General features: G+C 36.7%; 1 protein-coding gene across 4 annotated transcripts in view; it reads left to right on the top strand.

The window, feature by feature from the left end:
* RC3H2 (ring finger and CCCH-type domains 2) overlaps positions 1 to 14,077 on the top strand; it is a 52,577-nt gene extending 38,500 nt beyond the window's left edge. Inside the window, exons 11-21 of one of the 4 annotated variants that reach the window (XM_040482236.1) lie at positions 1,282 to 1,496; positions 2,138 to 2,571; positions 3,144 to 3,314; positions 5,362 to 5,478; positions 5,843 to 6,056; positions 6,298 to 6,382; positions 6,644 to 6,725; positions 6,825 to 6,959; positions 7,209 to 7,316; positions 7,409 to 7,557; positions 8,775 to 14,077. In XM_040482236.1, the coding sequence (XP_040338170.1) occupies positions 1,282 to 1,496; positions 2,138 to 2,571; positions 3,144 to 3,314; positions 5,362 to 5,478; positions 5,843 to 6,056; positions 6,298 to 6,382; positions 6,644 to 6,725; positions 6,825 to 6,959; positions 7,209 to 7,316; positions 7,409 to 7,557; positions 8,775 to 8,970 (1,906 nt within the window). In that variant the 3' untranslated portion in view covers positions 8,971 to 14,077. Of the gene's footprint in view, positions 1 to 1,281; positions 1,497 to 2,137; positions 2,572 to 3,143; positions 3,315 to 5,361; positions 5,509 to 5,842; positions 6,057 to 6,297; positions 6,383 to 6,643; positions 6,726 to 6,824; positions 6,960 to 7,208; positions 7,317 to 7,408; positions 7,558 to 8,774 lie in introns of all 4 variants that reach the window. The other 3 variants (XM_040482235.1, XM_040482238.1, XM_040482237.1) reach the window with 3 other exon arrangements.
* Positions 14,078 to 14,692: the final 615 nt, after the last annotated feature.

Genomic DNA, 14,692 nt, shown 5'->3' with positions numbered 1-14,692 from the left:
TTGGCGTTTCACTCATCCACTCTGACTATTATGTGGCAGGAACTATTTCATTTTTTCAACAGATATTTTTACTGAATGACTACTGTATGCCAGGAATTCTTCTAGATGTAACAGTTAACTTTTCTAGATGTAACTTTGGATAGACAGCAGTTAACAAAATGGACAAAAATGGCCTTTTCTCAAGGAGTTTACATTTTAATCCATCTGTCTCTTAATAGAACAGTCCTTCTTTTACATGTCTGTCATCTTTGTCCCAGAGAATTCTGGTAGACTACAGTGGGCTCTTGAACAATACAGGGATAGGGGACACTTTTGACTTCCTCAAAATGTAACTACTCATAGCCTACTTTGACCAGAGGCCTTACTGATAACATATTATCAATTAACACATATTCTGTAGGTTGTATGTACTGTATATCGTATTCTTGCTGTCAAGTTAGCTAGAGAAAAGAAAAGGTCATCAATAAAATACAAGGAGGGACGCCCTGGCTGGTTTAGTCCGCAGAGCATGGGACTCTTGATCTAGGGGATGTGAATTTGAGCCTCACGTTGGGGGTTGAGTTTACTTAAAACAACAACAAAAAGATATTTTAAAAAAGAAAATATATTTACAGTACTATTCATTGAAAAAAGTCTGCATATAAATGGACCCATGCACTTCAAACCTGTGTTGTTCAAGGGTTAACTGTAGTTATTGAACAATAAATTTAAGGGTGAACCTGTTGAATAGGACTTTTTAAAAATTTTTTTAAATGTTTATTTTTGAGAGAGAGAAAGAGAGGGACAGAGCATGAGTGAGGAGGAACAGAGAGAGAGAGAGAGAGAGAGAGAGAGAGAATCCAAAGCAGGCTCCAGGCTCTGAGCTGTCAGCACAGAGCCTGATGCAGGGCTCGAACCCACGAGCTGTGAGATCATGACCTGAGCCAAAGTCGGACGCTTAACCAACTGAGCCACCCATGCGCCCTGAATAGAAATTTTTTTTTTTTTTTTAATTTCCACTAGGAAAAATCTTTGTTTATACAATGAGTAAAAAGGGATTGATGGATCACATTAGTGCCTGGGCTTTGTTTGCATTCTTTTTACCCTTGCCAGAATATGAGATCTGTTACTACAATCCTGTGAATCAGCAGTGTAGGGTGGCAATGAAATTATTTGTCACTATGGAAATACCTAAATTTTCTCTATTAGTGGTTTCACTATATAATTTTATGAAAAATTCCTACTGAGGAAGACAGCAGTTACAGTAATTTATTCTTTGTTTTTGATAAATTATCTCTCCAGTAAAATTGGCTCTCCACCCAAGACTCCTGTAAGTAATGTAGCGGCTACCTCAGCTGGGCCTTCTAATGTTGGAACAGAGCTGAATTCTGTGCCTCCAAAATCCAGCGCATTTATAACTAGAGTACCAGTATATCCTCAGCATTCTGAAAACATTCAGTATTTTCAAGATCCAAGGACTCCGATACCCTTCGAAGTCCCACAGTACCCCCAGACAGGTAAGTAATTTTAGGCAATTATAAGAAAAAAAAGAAACTAATATATATTGTCCTTAGATACATAAGTGAATCACTTATATCTAGAATATCTATATTAAGAAATTAATCTTTTGGACTATATAACCCTTAAGTTTTCTTCCTGCCCTAAGAATTAATGATTCTGCATGCCAATAGTTTTAAGATTCTCCTTCCTTTACGTCAAATATAGAGTCCATGGATGAGCTTCAGGGAGTTCTGTGAATCCCTTGAAATAGTTTGTGGAATGTTTGGTTTATATATACTTAATGTATAATTTTGGAAAGACAATACACAACTTATATAGATTTTGAAAGGGGTTTTTACCTCTGCTCCCCCAAAGCTATGAATCAATAATGTAACTGATTACTTAATCCAAAACCTGTGGCAGTAGATGCCCTAGAAGGAAACTTACCAGCCATCTCTTAATAGCCTGTCTTGTGTTTTTGAGGAGCAGTTTAACATAGGAGTTCATATAGTAGTGTAGTGTCTGTCTAAGGCAGGAGTAACTAAGGTTCAAAGTTTATTTTCTTTTCCCACATTAAAAGCTGGTTTAGAGTTAAATCATTGTACAATGTTGGATTTTACTAAGATTACATTAAATATTCCTTTTTCTAATTTTTAAGGATACTACCCACCACCTCCAACGGTACCAGCTGGTGTGGCTCCCTGTGTTCCTCGCTTTGTGAGATCCAATAATGTTCCAGAATCCTCCCTCCCACCTGCTTCTATGCCATATGCCGATCATTACAGTACATTTTCCCCTCGAGATCGAATGAATTCTTCTCCTTACCAACCTCCTCCTCCGCAGCCGTATGGACCAGTTCCGCCAGTACCTTCTGGAATGTATGCTCCTGTGTACGACAGCAGGCGCATCTGGCGCCCACCTATGTACCAACGAGATGACATTATTAGAAGTAATTCTTTACCTCCAATGGATGTGATGCACTCGTCTGTTTATCAGACGTCTTTGCGGGAAAGATATAACTCATTAGATGGGTACTATTCAGTGGCTTGCCAGCCACCAAGTGAGCCAAGGACAAGTGTGCCTTTACCAAGGGTAAGTGACAGTGGAAATAGGACTGCTACTGTAGTGTAGTGGGTAAAGAGCCCACTGTCAGACTTGGTGTCCTATCACCCAGGTATGGGTTTCTAGCTCCTCCAGTTAGAAATTGTGTGACTTACAGAAGTTACTATATGTTCTGTACGTCAGGTTTTTCATGTTTGGTGGCAGTAATGGTACCTACCTCATAAGGCTGTTGTGAGGATTAAATCAGAAAAACAAAGCCCTTGGAACTGGACCTGATACATATTAATGCTCAATAAATGTTATGCTTGGATAGGAAACTGATGGGAAGGTATAGAGAAATCTCCAAAATACAAGGACAGGGCCTATTTTCAATATCCCCACATAGATACAAATGACTTCTCTAAACCAGAAAACTGAGTGCTCACTTGACTAAACATTAATCCTTTCATTTAAATGTGTGGAGAATAGGCTAAGGTGACTTCCCTGCTGTATTTTTTTGTCCCAACAATATAATAAACTGTTTACGTTATTTCCACAGGAAATAGACAAGTTTATTTACTGCTCCCTAGATGATTAAGATTGTTTCTTTTATCCCCCCTTAGGAACCTTGTGGTCATTTGAAGACCAGTTGCGAGGAGCAGATAAGAAGAAAGCCAGAGCAGTGGGCACAGTACCACACTCAGAAAGCACCTCTTGTCTCTTCAACTCTTCCTGTGGCAACACAGTCACCAACACCACCTTCTCCTCTATTCAGTGTAGACTTTCGCACTGATGTAAGAAAGGTCTTCATCACTTGATGTTGCAAGGATAGGTCAAACACCCGACTTCAGAGCACTCTTTCCAACCAGGGTTAGCTGTGTTGGGTATTTTGCAGCGGTTTAGTGTGAAGTTGAGTCACGTAGTTCAGTGAACATTGAGTTTGTGAGAAGCACTACAGTTAGGCATTGTGAGACTCTGAAGACCATTAAGTTTTTAATGGTCTTAAGACCTGTTCCACCAAGAATTGAAAGTCTCTCCAGCAGTATAGTTGTCATTATATTTCTGTTTTTTAGTAATAAGATTTATATCTACCATTTATTGAGCACCTACTTGTGCCAGGCACTGTACTAAGCATTTGCATAATGCTATTTTATTTAATTCTCACAAAAATCTTAGGGGGCAGGTATTAAATCTATGTTTTTCAGAAATCCTACTCAGAGAAATTAAGTAATTTGCCCAAAGTAATAAATTCAGCTTGTAAGTAGCTGGGATTTGAATCCTGATCTAGCAGAAGCATTTCTTCCTTACTTCACAGGAGTTGCAGAAATGCCTGTGGTTTTATTCATGCAGTTTTGCATCACTGTTAATTCTTGTTGTTACAAAACAAATTTTTGTATCAGGATCATTTCAGTGTACCTTGTTGTTTTCAGTACTTTTATATATACGACAAACCATTATTTTTTTAATTCCTCTAATTTGATTTATTTCCCATTCTTTTGGGCTCTAATATCTAAAACTTTTAAAAATTTTATTGTGAAGAGTGCCTGGATGGCTCAGTTAAGTGTCCAACTCTTGATTTCGCTCAGGTCATGGTCTCATGGTCGTGAGATTGAGCCCCGTGTCAGGCTCCGTGCTGGGCATGGAGCCTGCTTAGGATTCTCTCTCACTCTCTCTCTCTCCCCCCTCCCCTGCTTGCATGCTCACTGTCAAAAAAAAGTAAATAAATAAAATTTATTATGAAAAACTTCAAGCATATACAAAAGTAGAATAGTATAATAAACCCCACGTACCCATCACCCCCTGTTACCTACTCTTCAGTCTCTCATTTGTACCCCCTCTTCCCACTGGATTATTTTGAAGTAATTCAGATAACATTTTTTCATCCATAAATATTTCAATAAACCACTGAATTCTTAAACTAGATCCAAATTTCTCATCGAACTGAGACTTCTTCAAAGCAACTAAACATCTTGACAACAGAGTGATAGAGTTGCCACTTGCTTGATAGAAAAATGTATTTGCATTTTTTTATACTATGCTTTAAGAAATAATTATTCCTCTGGGGAGCCTGGCTGGCTCAATTGGTAGAACATGTGATTCTTGATCTCAGGGTCATGAGTTCAAGCCCCACATTGGTGTAGTGTTTACTTAAAAAAAAAAAAAAAAAAAAAAAAATTTCCCTGAGACTCAGATCTGCTATTTGCTAGTAATATGACTTGTAATATGTAATTTAACTATTTTGGCATCAGCTTTCTATATCTAGTAAACTAGATTTAATGATTATGACAACTTTAGTATTCTGATCCTGGAATAATTTGGACAGTCCTTTTAAAATTTGTCCACTTTTTCTTCTAGTTCCAGACAGCCTTCTTTGAGTTCTTTTTTTAAATTTGATCCTGCATGGTTTATCAGTTATATTCCCATATTTACATGATGGTATTTTCTCAGAATCGTAAACTATTCTAGGACACGGACCATAGTGTGTGTGTGTTTTGCCTTTTTCCATTTTTTTGGAGTGCTTCATACCGTGTTAGAGACATGCTGCAAATATTTGTTGATTTGGTGTTTGATAGTCAGGGGTTCCTTATGAGTACCAAAAGAGCAAAATAAAAAGAGAAGTCATTCTATTTTCTATAGTAAATAATGTAAATACAAATAGTATAATTATTACTTGTTACATATGACAGTATTTTTATATTAATTATTGAAAGTTTTTATATTATTTGTTCATTATGAAGTCCTATATATTCTATAATAGTTACTTTGTATTAGTTACAAGTTTATAAGTTTAACAGTTTTGTACTAATTGACTATGCCTTTTTTTTTTTTTTTTTAAATCAGTTCTCTGAGAGTGTGAGTGGTACAAAGTTTGAAGAAGATCATCTTTCTCATTATTCTCCTTGGTCTTGTGGCACCATAGGCTCCTGTATAAATGCCATCGATTCAGAGCCCAGAGATGTAATTGCTAATTCAAATGCTGTATTAATGGTATGATTTGGGGGAGTGGGGGGGATATCATGCATGTTGACTCAAGTTTTAGAATGATTGAATGCTTTCATCTTCATATTGTTTGTTGCTATATAACTCATCTGTAAGCAGCTGAGTTATATTTAGGTAAGTCTGAAATAAATTGCATTTAATGCTTAAATTATTTGAGCTAGTTTGGTGGTTTAAAACGGATGTTGGATTATCACTAAGATGTACTGCTAGTGTTAAATTTACCAGAAAATTTGATTACATGTCTTTTGAAAGCATGTACCTGTATTATTAGCTGAAGTAATTGACAACATTCCTTTTAATTGATTTCCTTTGGTTTATGCAGGACCTGGACAGTGGAGATGTTAAGAGAAGAGTGCATTTATTTGAAACTCAGAGAAGGACAAAAGAAGAAGACCCAATAATTCCATTTAGTGATGGACCTATCATCTCAAAATGGGGTGCAATTTCCAGATCTTCACGTACAGGTTACCATACCACGGATCCTGTCCAGGCCACTGCTTCCCAAGGAAGTGCCACTAAGCCTATCAGTGTATCAGGTAATCCCCTTAACTAGTATCTCACTTGCTGTATTCTAACACTGTGCTTTTTAATCCTCACTTTGTGAGGTACAGCACATTTCCCTCTATTTAACAGTCACAGGAGCTCAGAATTAAATGGTTTAGCCAGAAGAACATGGCTGGTTGGATAAAATATGGATCTTTTTTAAAAATTGTATGTTCACATTTACATATTGATATTTCACTTTTCTGATCATTGTTTCTTTCTACCTTTCTGTAGATTATGTTCCTTATGTCAATGCTGTTGATTCAAGGTGGAGTTCATATGGTAACGAGGCCACGTCATCAGCACACTATATTGAACGGTAATGTTACTCTTACTTCTTTTGGATTCTCTATTTTCAGACTTGTGTGTATCCTCAGAGTATAGATCCTACCCCCGATTATTCATGAAGCGTACTTTAATGATTTTAGCTGAATAACAGATTTCTGAGAAAACATTTAAATGATGACTGAAACTTTCAGGGTTGATTAATTACAGAAAACGTATTTGGTATATGGCCATTACTGCTTTAGTTGCTTCAACTCTTTGAATTTTATAATTGTAAACATATTTCTCTTTAAAGGGACAGATTCATTGTTACTGATTTATCTGGTCATCGAAAGCATTCCAGTACTGGAGACCTTTTGAGTATTGAACTTCAGCAGGTAGTCTCTGTGTCCCTCAGCTTTAAATTCTTAAAATAAAATGGCAGTTGAAAGCTATGGTTGAAAGCTAACTTTACCTTTGTTTTTTTTCCCCTATAGGCCAAGAGTAACTCATTGCTTCTTCAGAGGGAGGCCAATGCACTGGCCATGCAGCAGAAGTGGAATTCCCTGGATGAAGGCCGCCACCTTACCTTAAATCTTCTAAGCAAGGAAATTGAACTGAGAAATGGAGAGGTAAAAAAACTGAACCTCTCAGCTTCATGCTTAATGTATTTGCTGTTTGGTGCTGCTGTGTGTTAGTTTATGCCATTACCTAGTGTATGTTAGCATTCCTTTTTCTGGTGGATGATTGTTTTTCAAACTCAGAATAGAAATAAAATTGCAGTACCAGCTTGTATTTCAATCATTGAGATTCTTACTTTAATCTAAAAGGGGGGCCCCAGCTTCCCCAGGTATAAAATCAGCATTTTTTCTTTATTACAGAGTGATTATACAGAAGATGCAAGCGATACTAAGCCTGATAGGGATATTGAGTTAGAGCTTTCGGCACTTGATACTGATGAACCTGATGGACAAGGTGAACAAATTGAAGTAAGTACCACAATTAGATATTTAGGAAGCTTTATTCAATTGGAAACTATAAAATGCTTTCATACTGAAGGATTAACATTTTATTTTCTTAGGAGATCCTGGACATACAGCTGGGTATCAGTTCTCAAAATGATCAGTTGCTGAATGGAACAGCAGTGGAAAATGGGCATCCAGTCCAACAGCACCAAAAGGAGCCACTGGAGCAGAAGAGACAGAGTTTAGGTGAAGACCATGTGATTCTGTGAGTGTTAGACAGATAACTCATAACCAGTGGACATAGGTTGTGAATATTTAAATAAAATAAATGCAGTGTTACCTGCAATTTTGGCTCTCTCCTGTGAGGCGAAGACCTTATGTAATAGGGCAGTGATTGGGTCAGTCTGAATTTTTAGGAGAGAAGAGGTAAACTTGAACAAAATAGTCCATTTTTAAGTAGCCTGAGACCTGCTTTTTTTGTGGATAAAAGTTTGTCCTCGTGCTCCAGCATCAGGTTAATACTTCCTCAGTCTGGTAGGCACACTTCTAGACTATACAATTGAGAATTAAAATCTAGATGAAGGGTTTCCCTTTTAAAAAAATCATGTTAAGGTATTCTTAGATTTAGGGGCACCTGGATAGCTCAGTTGGTTAAGCGTCCGACTTCAGCTCCGGTCATAATCTCGCGGTTCGTGAGTTTGAGCTCCACATCGGGCTCTGTGCTGACAGTTCAGAGCCTGGAGCCTGCTTTGGATTCTGTGTTTCCCTCTGTCTCTCTGCCCCTCCCCTGCTCACACTCTGTCTCTCTCTCAATAATAAATAAACATTAAAAAAACATTTTTTTTAATTAAAGATATTCTTAGATTTAATATTGCCATTTTATATAATTACCGCCAAAATTATGGGTTAGTCTTGAAGTTAATAGTTTGTTGGCCTTAAATTAGCCAGCATTTTAATTTTTTTTAATGTTTATTTATTTTTGAGAGAGAGAGAGAGAGAGACCAAGCATGAGCAGGGGAGGGGCAGAGAGAGAGGAGACACAGAATCTGAAGCAGGCTCCAGGCTCTGAGCTGTCAGCACAGAGCCTGATGTGGAGCTCGAACTTACGGACTGTGAGATCATGACCTGAGCTGAAGTCTGTTAACCAACTGAGCCACCCAGGTGCCCCTTAATGTTTTTTTAAGTTTACTCATTTATTTTTTGAGAGAGAGAGCATGAGCAGAGGAGGGGCAGAGAGAGAATATCCCAAGTAGGCCCAGTGCTGAGCCACCCAGGTGCCCGTCTAGTATTTTAATTTTTTAAATAAGATTTTTGGAAAAAGGGACTTTTTTAGTGACTGCTGATATTTTTTAGTGATAAATACATGCCTTTACTAGGGGCTTTTGAAGTTTGTTACAACTAATATTAAGCATGTATAGTTATTCTTTAAAGGGTTATTCACTTAAAGCTAATTTGTTTTCAATGTCCTTTATTTTCTCTCAGGGAGGAGCAAAAAACAATTCTGCCGGTAACTTCTTGCTTTAACCAGCCACTCCCAGTGTCCATTAGCAATGCAAGTTGCCTCCCCATCACCACATCTGTCAGTGTTGGCAACCTCATTCTGAAAACTCACGTTATGTCTGAAGATAAAAACGACTTTTTAAAACCTGTTGCAAATGGGAAGATGGTTAACAGCTGAAAGGAGGTTCATCTTTCAAATTTGTGACCATACCATGGAAGCATTTACACTAGCTTTTTATATATATAATATATATTATATAATGTATATTTTTTTTAAAAAAAGATATTACCGGGGGCATCCATTTCCTGTGGACTCTTTGATACTTCAAGCCCTCTTGCATTAGCATTATGAAAAAAAAAAGAAAATTTACTTTACTAGGGTAACACGTTCACTTTCCAGAGGTGATTGGAATTTGGACATTTAACTTAAGCTTCAAGCAGCTTTTTATGAGTTTGTAGCAATCCGGTGCAGTAACTGAGCCATTTCCTATTTTAAATGGCTTCTATAGAAAATTAACAACTCAGTTATTAAACTAGCAGGATCCTACAATGATACATCTAGTGAAAGTAGACTTAATTAACTTATTTATTTCTATTTTATGTTTTGCTGAGAGAAATTTCCATCTCATTCCAGCTGCTTTATTTATCTTTTTCATGGGACTTTGCATGGATTTTTTTTCTTTTTTCTTTCTTTCCTTCTTTTTTTTTCTTTTTTTTTTCTTTTTTTACTTTGAAGAGTGGAGTTAGATGTTCTTACCATAGAATTTTACAGGGTTATATACTAGCTTTCTTTACTGCATTATATGTAGGAGTGTGGTGCAGTGCTTTTATCTGTAGCATTGAAATTTTTTTTAATTTTCCATTTTTCAAGACTAGTTTCTGCTTTGTTAATATTTATACACAGGCTACTTGTTGAAGTAAGTAATTAAATATATAACCAAGTGCCTAAGTCTTTCAGCTGATGTACTAGATATTAAATTCTCCTAAGTTATGCAGAATCGTTTTTACAATTTTGATAAATTATGCACTAATGTAATGGCAGTTTTTTAAAACGCAGATTTAAGCCTGTACATTATTGAATCTGATGACTTGGCAAAAGAATCAGGTGCTTTCAGCTTTCTTGAGAAAACCCTGTATGTAGCGTTTGCACTGACTAACAAGATGGTATTGCTGGGTTTTTTTTATTTAAACTCATTAATTTGGATGTTCATTGCAATATCTTGGTTAAGTATTGTTTATTGTTACTTCACGTTGCGTTTAATTTTCCTTGTTTTCTGACCGTTAGGTTGATAAGACTATGAACCATGTAATAATAGAACATTGGCTAACCTTTATTCGTACTTAAAAACATGAGTAATTTCTGCCCTGCTAAATGTGACTGAAAGTGTTTGGACCTGGCATCTGGAAGCATGCAGTATGTTCAACCAGCCATGCCCCAGATTTGGGGGAGGTATTTTTGAAACCTAAACTTCAGTCGACATTTGGAAACAAAAACTGGGCATTCCTTTCTGGTGATCTCACCTATAGTTTGTCTTTGTTTTTCCCCAGTTTCTTTAAGATTAGTTTGACTTTTATTATTTTTTTTAATTAACTTCTGTGAAGTTGTTTACTCTGAAAATTGTACTGGAATATTTTAAGCCAAGCTGATCTTTCACCAGGTGTACTGTATGTAAGGGCTTTTCCTGCTAGCAAGATGCTTAAACAGGATCATGTTATTGGTCGTCTGAGCTATTTAGTTGTTTTACAAAACCACAGCATTGTATCAGATAAGATTTTGATAAAAAGTTTTGTGCACATTTCCAGGGGCGGGAGGGTTGACATTTCCCTGAAATTTCTTGATCAGAATGAGTAAATACTGGTGTTTGATACCTGTCTTAATGAACATGCTCATAAGGTGACTGATAAGTTGTAAATATACCTGAGAAACAAAGGGGTAGTTTTGATATTCTGGTGTCAGTATGGAAGATCTTACACATTTATTTAATATTCAAATGTATGAGGATGTTTGTTTGTAGCATAACAGCACAGTAGCCTTGACTTCGTTTCCTTTGGTTAGTACTGTACCCTTTTGCCATGGCCAGTGCTCCCTATCCCTATAAAGACATTTTATTTATTTCACTCTGTAACCTGAAATGAATAGGAACAAGAGTTTTAAACCATGTTACATTAACTTATTTCTGACATTATAAATTAGCCTAGGATATTACAGGAACATGATTGTTATATAATTTATATCAGAACCCTTCTATAAATATGCGCTTATTACATTTAAAATGCTTCCAGTGTACTTTATTTGCTGTTTGTATTTCCAAAAAGGATATGCAAACCAGTATGTCTATTTCATGGATATTTAAATAGTGAGATCTTCCATGTTGAAGGTAATGTATTTTTTTTTAAGATTTTAAAATTGCTATTTTGTTACAAAATAGAGACCTATTAACAGTTTGAGAGCTCCTTATGTGCCCTCAGGGAAAGAACCCTCTGTGCAACAGAACTACGCAAAACATCTTCAGCACGTTCTGAGGGTGAATATATACTACATAAATTGATCTTGTGTATTTAACCTTATCTTTTTAATTTTAAAATTGAAATTTTGAAACTTGGTTGTGCTCTGCTGGAGGGGTTTGGGATAAACTGCTTAGGTGTTTGCCTACTTGTCCAGTGAAATTACATTTGCATCAGTGTATGTATATACCTGCCAACCTTATTGGTATGTCTCAGAACATTTATATTAAAATAATGCTTGTCTTGCAGCAGGTGATCCCATAAAACAATAACTCCCTGTTCCTAAAAACTTACTCTCGTTCTCACTAACAACATAGGAATTGTTTCTTTGTTGGGATTATTCTGTATTGCATCCTTTATATAGTGGCCATCTTCTGTTTCTCATGGTGGGTTTAACGTGAGGGAAAGATGTTGGTTCTCTGCCACTTTAGAAGAAAGAGCAGTCTTTCTGATCCTTTTTCAAAAAGTTACTCCCTGATGTCAAGAGGAAAAAAATTATAAATCAGACCTAGGATGTGACTTTTTAAAATTGGGTGCCTTCCCTGTCATTTGACCCTTTTACCAACATGTGATGTACATGCGTTTGAAATCAGTATATAAGGCAATAGGAGAAGAAATGTGTGATGTTGGTAATTTAACTACGTGTGGTGCCTAGGTTCAATTATGAAAAAACAGTCTGAGGTCTGGAAAGTGGGAAAATGGTGGGTTGTGTGTTTGGTTTACTTCTTACATTTTTGTTTTTCCATTTCTGAGTCCCATTCCGAAGTCCATGTGCCTCATTCAGATTCTGTGAATCTAAATTCAGTAGTTCTCTTTTGTAGTATCGTTTCATTTTATAAATTCTGAGAAGATTATGTATGTATTTCGTCTAGTTGGTGCCTGACCAGAGCAGATTCCCTTGCCTGTCCTGCCATGACTTCCTTTCAGTACCATCTGATAAGCAAGTGTCATGCATGAAGGTCGTGCATATAATTTTCAAGAGAAGGTAGTGATTCGTTGGGTCGATGGCACTGATTTTTTCCTAGTAGTTACTTACTCTCACAAGAGAATTATAAAAGAAACCTCGCCTCCTGTACGAGAACTGAAATTTTCCATTTGTATGGATCTAGTCCCGTTCACTCAAATTTCAAGTTGATTCCAAGTGTATAAAGCACATCCCAATTTTATATGCTGCCTTGAGAAAATAAGAAGATGCACAGCTATTTCTAGGAATTTAAAATGGGATCATTTAAACATTTGAAAACGTTTTAAAAACCATCTAGCTTGCTCTTGCATTTTAGATGTTAACGCCTGTGTTGTCTTGTTAGCAGGGGTGCAATTGTAATGATTAGATTCAGATTCAGCATGTGATTTCAACTTTGAATCTGAATGTTTCTTCCCTAGCTTCTTTGTGTCATTTCCTGAGCAGACTGTCACCAGTGTTGGTAACTAGGCTTAAAGGGAAAAGTTGCATTGCAACTATGTGTTAGTTTCCTGGAAGAACTTTTCTTGTGTTTTAGTGAGTGAAGAGTGTTGATGGGATCACTTACTGTAACTCCTTCATGAGAACCCCTTCTGCAAGCAGAAGCAGAACACAAATGAACGTGCTCAAGGAGTATCCCATTTTCTGGATAAATTGAATACATTTGCTAGTTGTTCCTTTTACTAGCAGTTTCTTTGTATCCCTTTGCTGGCAAGGGAATACAAGGAGTCAAGGCCACTGATCAGAACACCCCACATTTGAGTGGAGTCTTATTTCTACTCCAAGAGCAGTTATTCCCCCAAATCCAAAATTGGCAATTTTTCTTTTTTTAAATAAAATTTTAAAAATATCCTCAAACCAGTGGAACATAGACACTGGCTGCACTTAGTACTGCCAACAGCCAAGGTCATTTGCATATATTCCATCAATCTGTCGAGAATTAGGCCTCACTTTATAACCCAAGGCATGGAAGTGCATGCATTCTCTTAGCTGGGCAAACAATTATACTGTAGTTGTGATACAACACATGTGGCTTTTATTTGTACTGCACATATCCACTGTACAGCCACTTGGGAGTATCGTGGTTAGCTTGCAGCAACTGCTGTCTGCATTTATACTGTTTATTGCATATTCTTTTCCCTGGAAGTGAAAGAGAAATGTTTTTCTTGTTGCATTGATTACATTTTATAAATTTGCTTAGCTGGAAAGTTTGGGAAAAGAGGCCTGTTTGTCAATTGTACAACCGATTGTGAAGCTCTAGTGTGAATATTTTTACGTCTGTATTAGACATTTTCTTTGCAAATCTATTGTTCGATTGAAATGTAAATGAAATTAAAGATGGTGTACACCCATCATGTAAAAAGCAGGCACCATCTCTAAGATGGATTTAATGCTCATTTTTAAGGCATATACTCAGCTTCTATTTAAAACTATAATTTAAAATAATTCTGTACAATGAAATGGGGAATATATATGGGAATAAATTCTATTCCATTTATTTCAATTTGAATTTCCAAATTGTAATGTTTCCCTTTGTGCTATAGGAATAGGATTAAATGGGGGAAGGCTAGGATTTCTAAAGGCCTGTATATGGGGGGAGGGCAGAGATGGAACAATGAGGGTTGTGATGATAGTGAATAGCAAAGAGTGAATTCTGTGTGTTTTTGCTGTAGCACTGAAGTGAAGAGATATTAGCTTTGGCTGTTCACAGAATAGAGCATCATGATTTTCAGTGTTTGAGAGAAAATTGATGGAAAAAGTTTGCAGTACTTGACATGTATTTGCATGCACAAAATAAAATTATTTGTCCACCTTAAAAGTTGTTTTAGTGTCAATATTAAGTTCATGGTGCATTTTAGTTATATTGATATCCTTGGTATACATTTTGGCTTAATTAAGCTACCAGGATACTCCTTGAGATTTAAATAATCACCTGCCTCAGAGAGCCTGGCTGGCTTAGTTGGTAGAGTATGCGACTCTTGATTTTGGGGTTGTGAGTTTGAGCCCCACGTTGAGGGGTACATTGTACTTAAAAATATTTTTTTTAATGTTTTTAATTTAATTTAATTTTTTTTTTTTGAGAGAGAGAGAGAGAGAGAGTGACGTGAGTAGGGGAGGGGCAGGGAGAGAGGAAGACACAGAATCCAAAGCAGGCTCCTGTGCTGACAGCTCAGAGCCTGACACAGGCCTCGAAATCACAAACCACGAGATCATGACCTGAGCCGAAGTTGGATGCTTAACCGACTGAGCCACCCAGGTGCACTCCTAAAAATCTTTTAAAAATAAATAAATAATTGCCTGCCTCACGCATACGTTCCTGGGAAGGATCTGAAGAATGAATAGACCAGGAAGGTTGAAATATTTTGTAACCTAGTCACTTCAGTCATTAAAATATAGATAAAGTACTTTCTGTATGGGAAATGAGGGCATAGAT

This window comes from Herpailurus yagouaroundi, unplaced genomic scaffold (genome assembly GCF_014898765.1).
Source record: "Herpailurus yagouaroundi ecotype Mexico unplaced genomic scaffold, PumYag 160, whole genome shotgun sequence".
Taxonomy (NCBI): Eukaryota; Metazoa; Chordata; class Mammalia; order Carnivora; family Felidae; genus Herpailurus; species Herpailurus yagouaroundi.
This window is presented reverse-complemented; position numbering and strand designations above follow the sequence as displayed.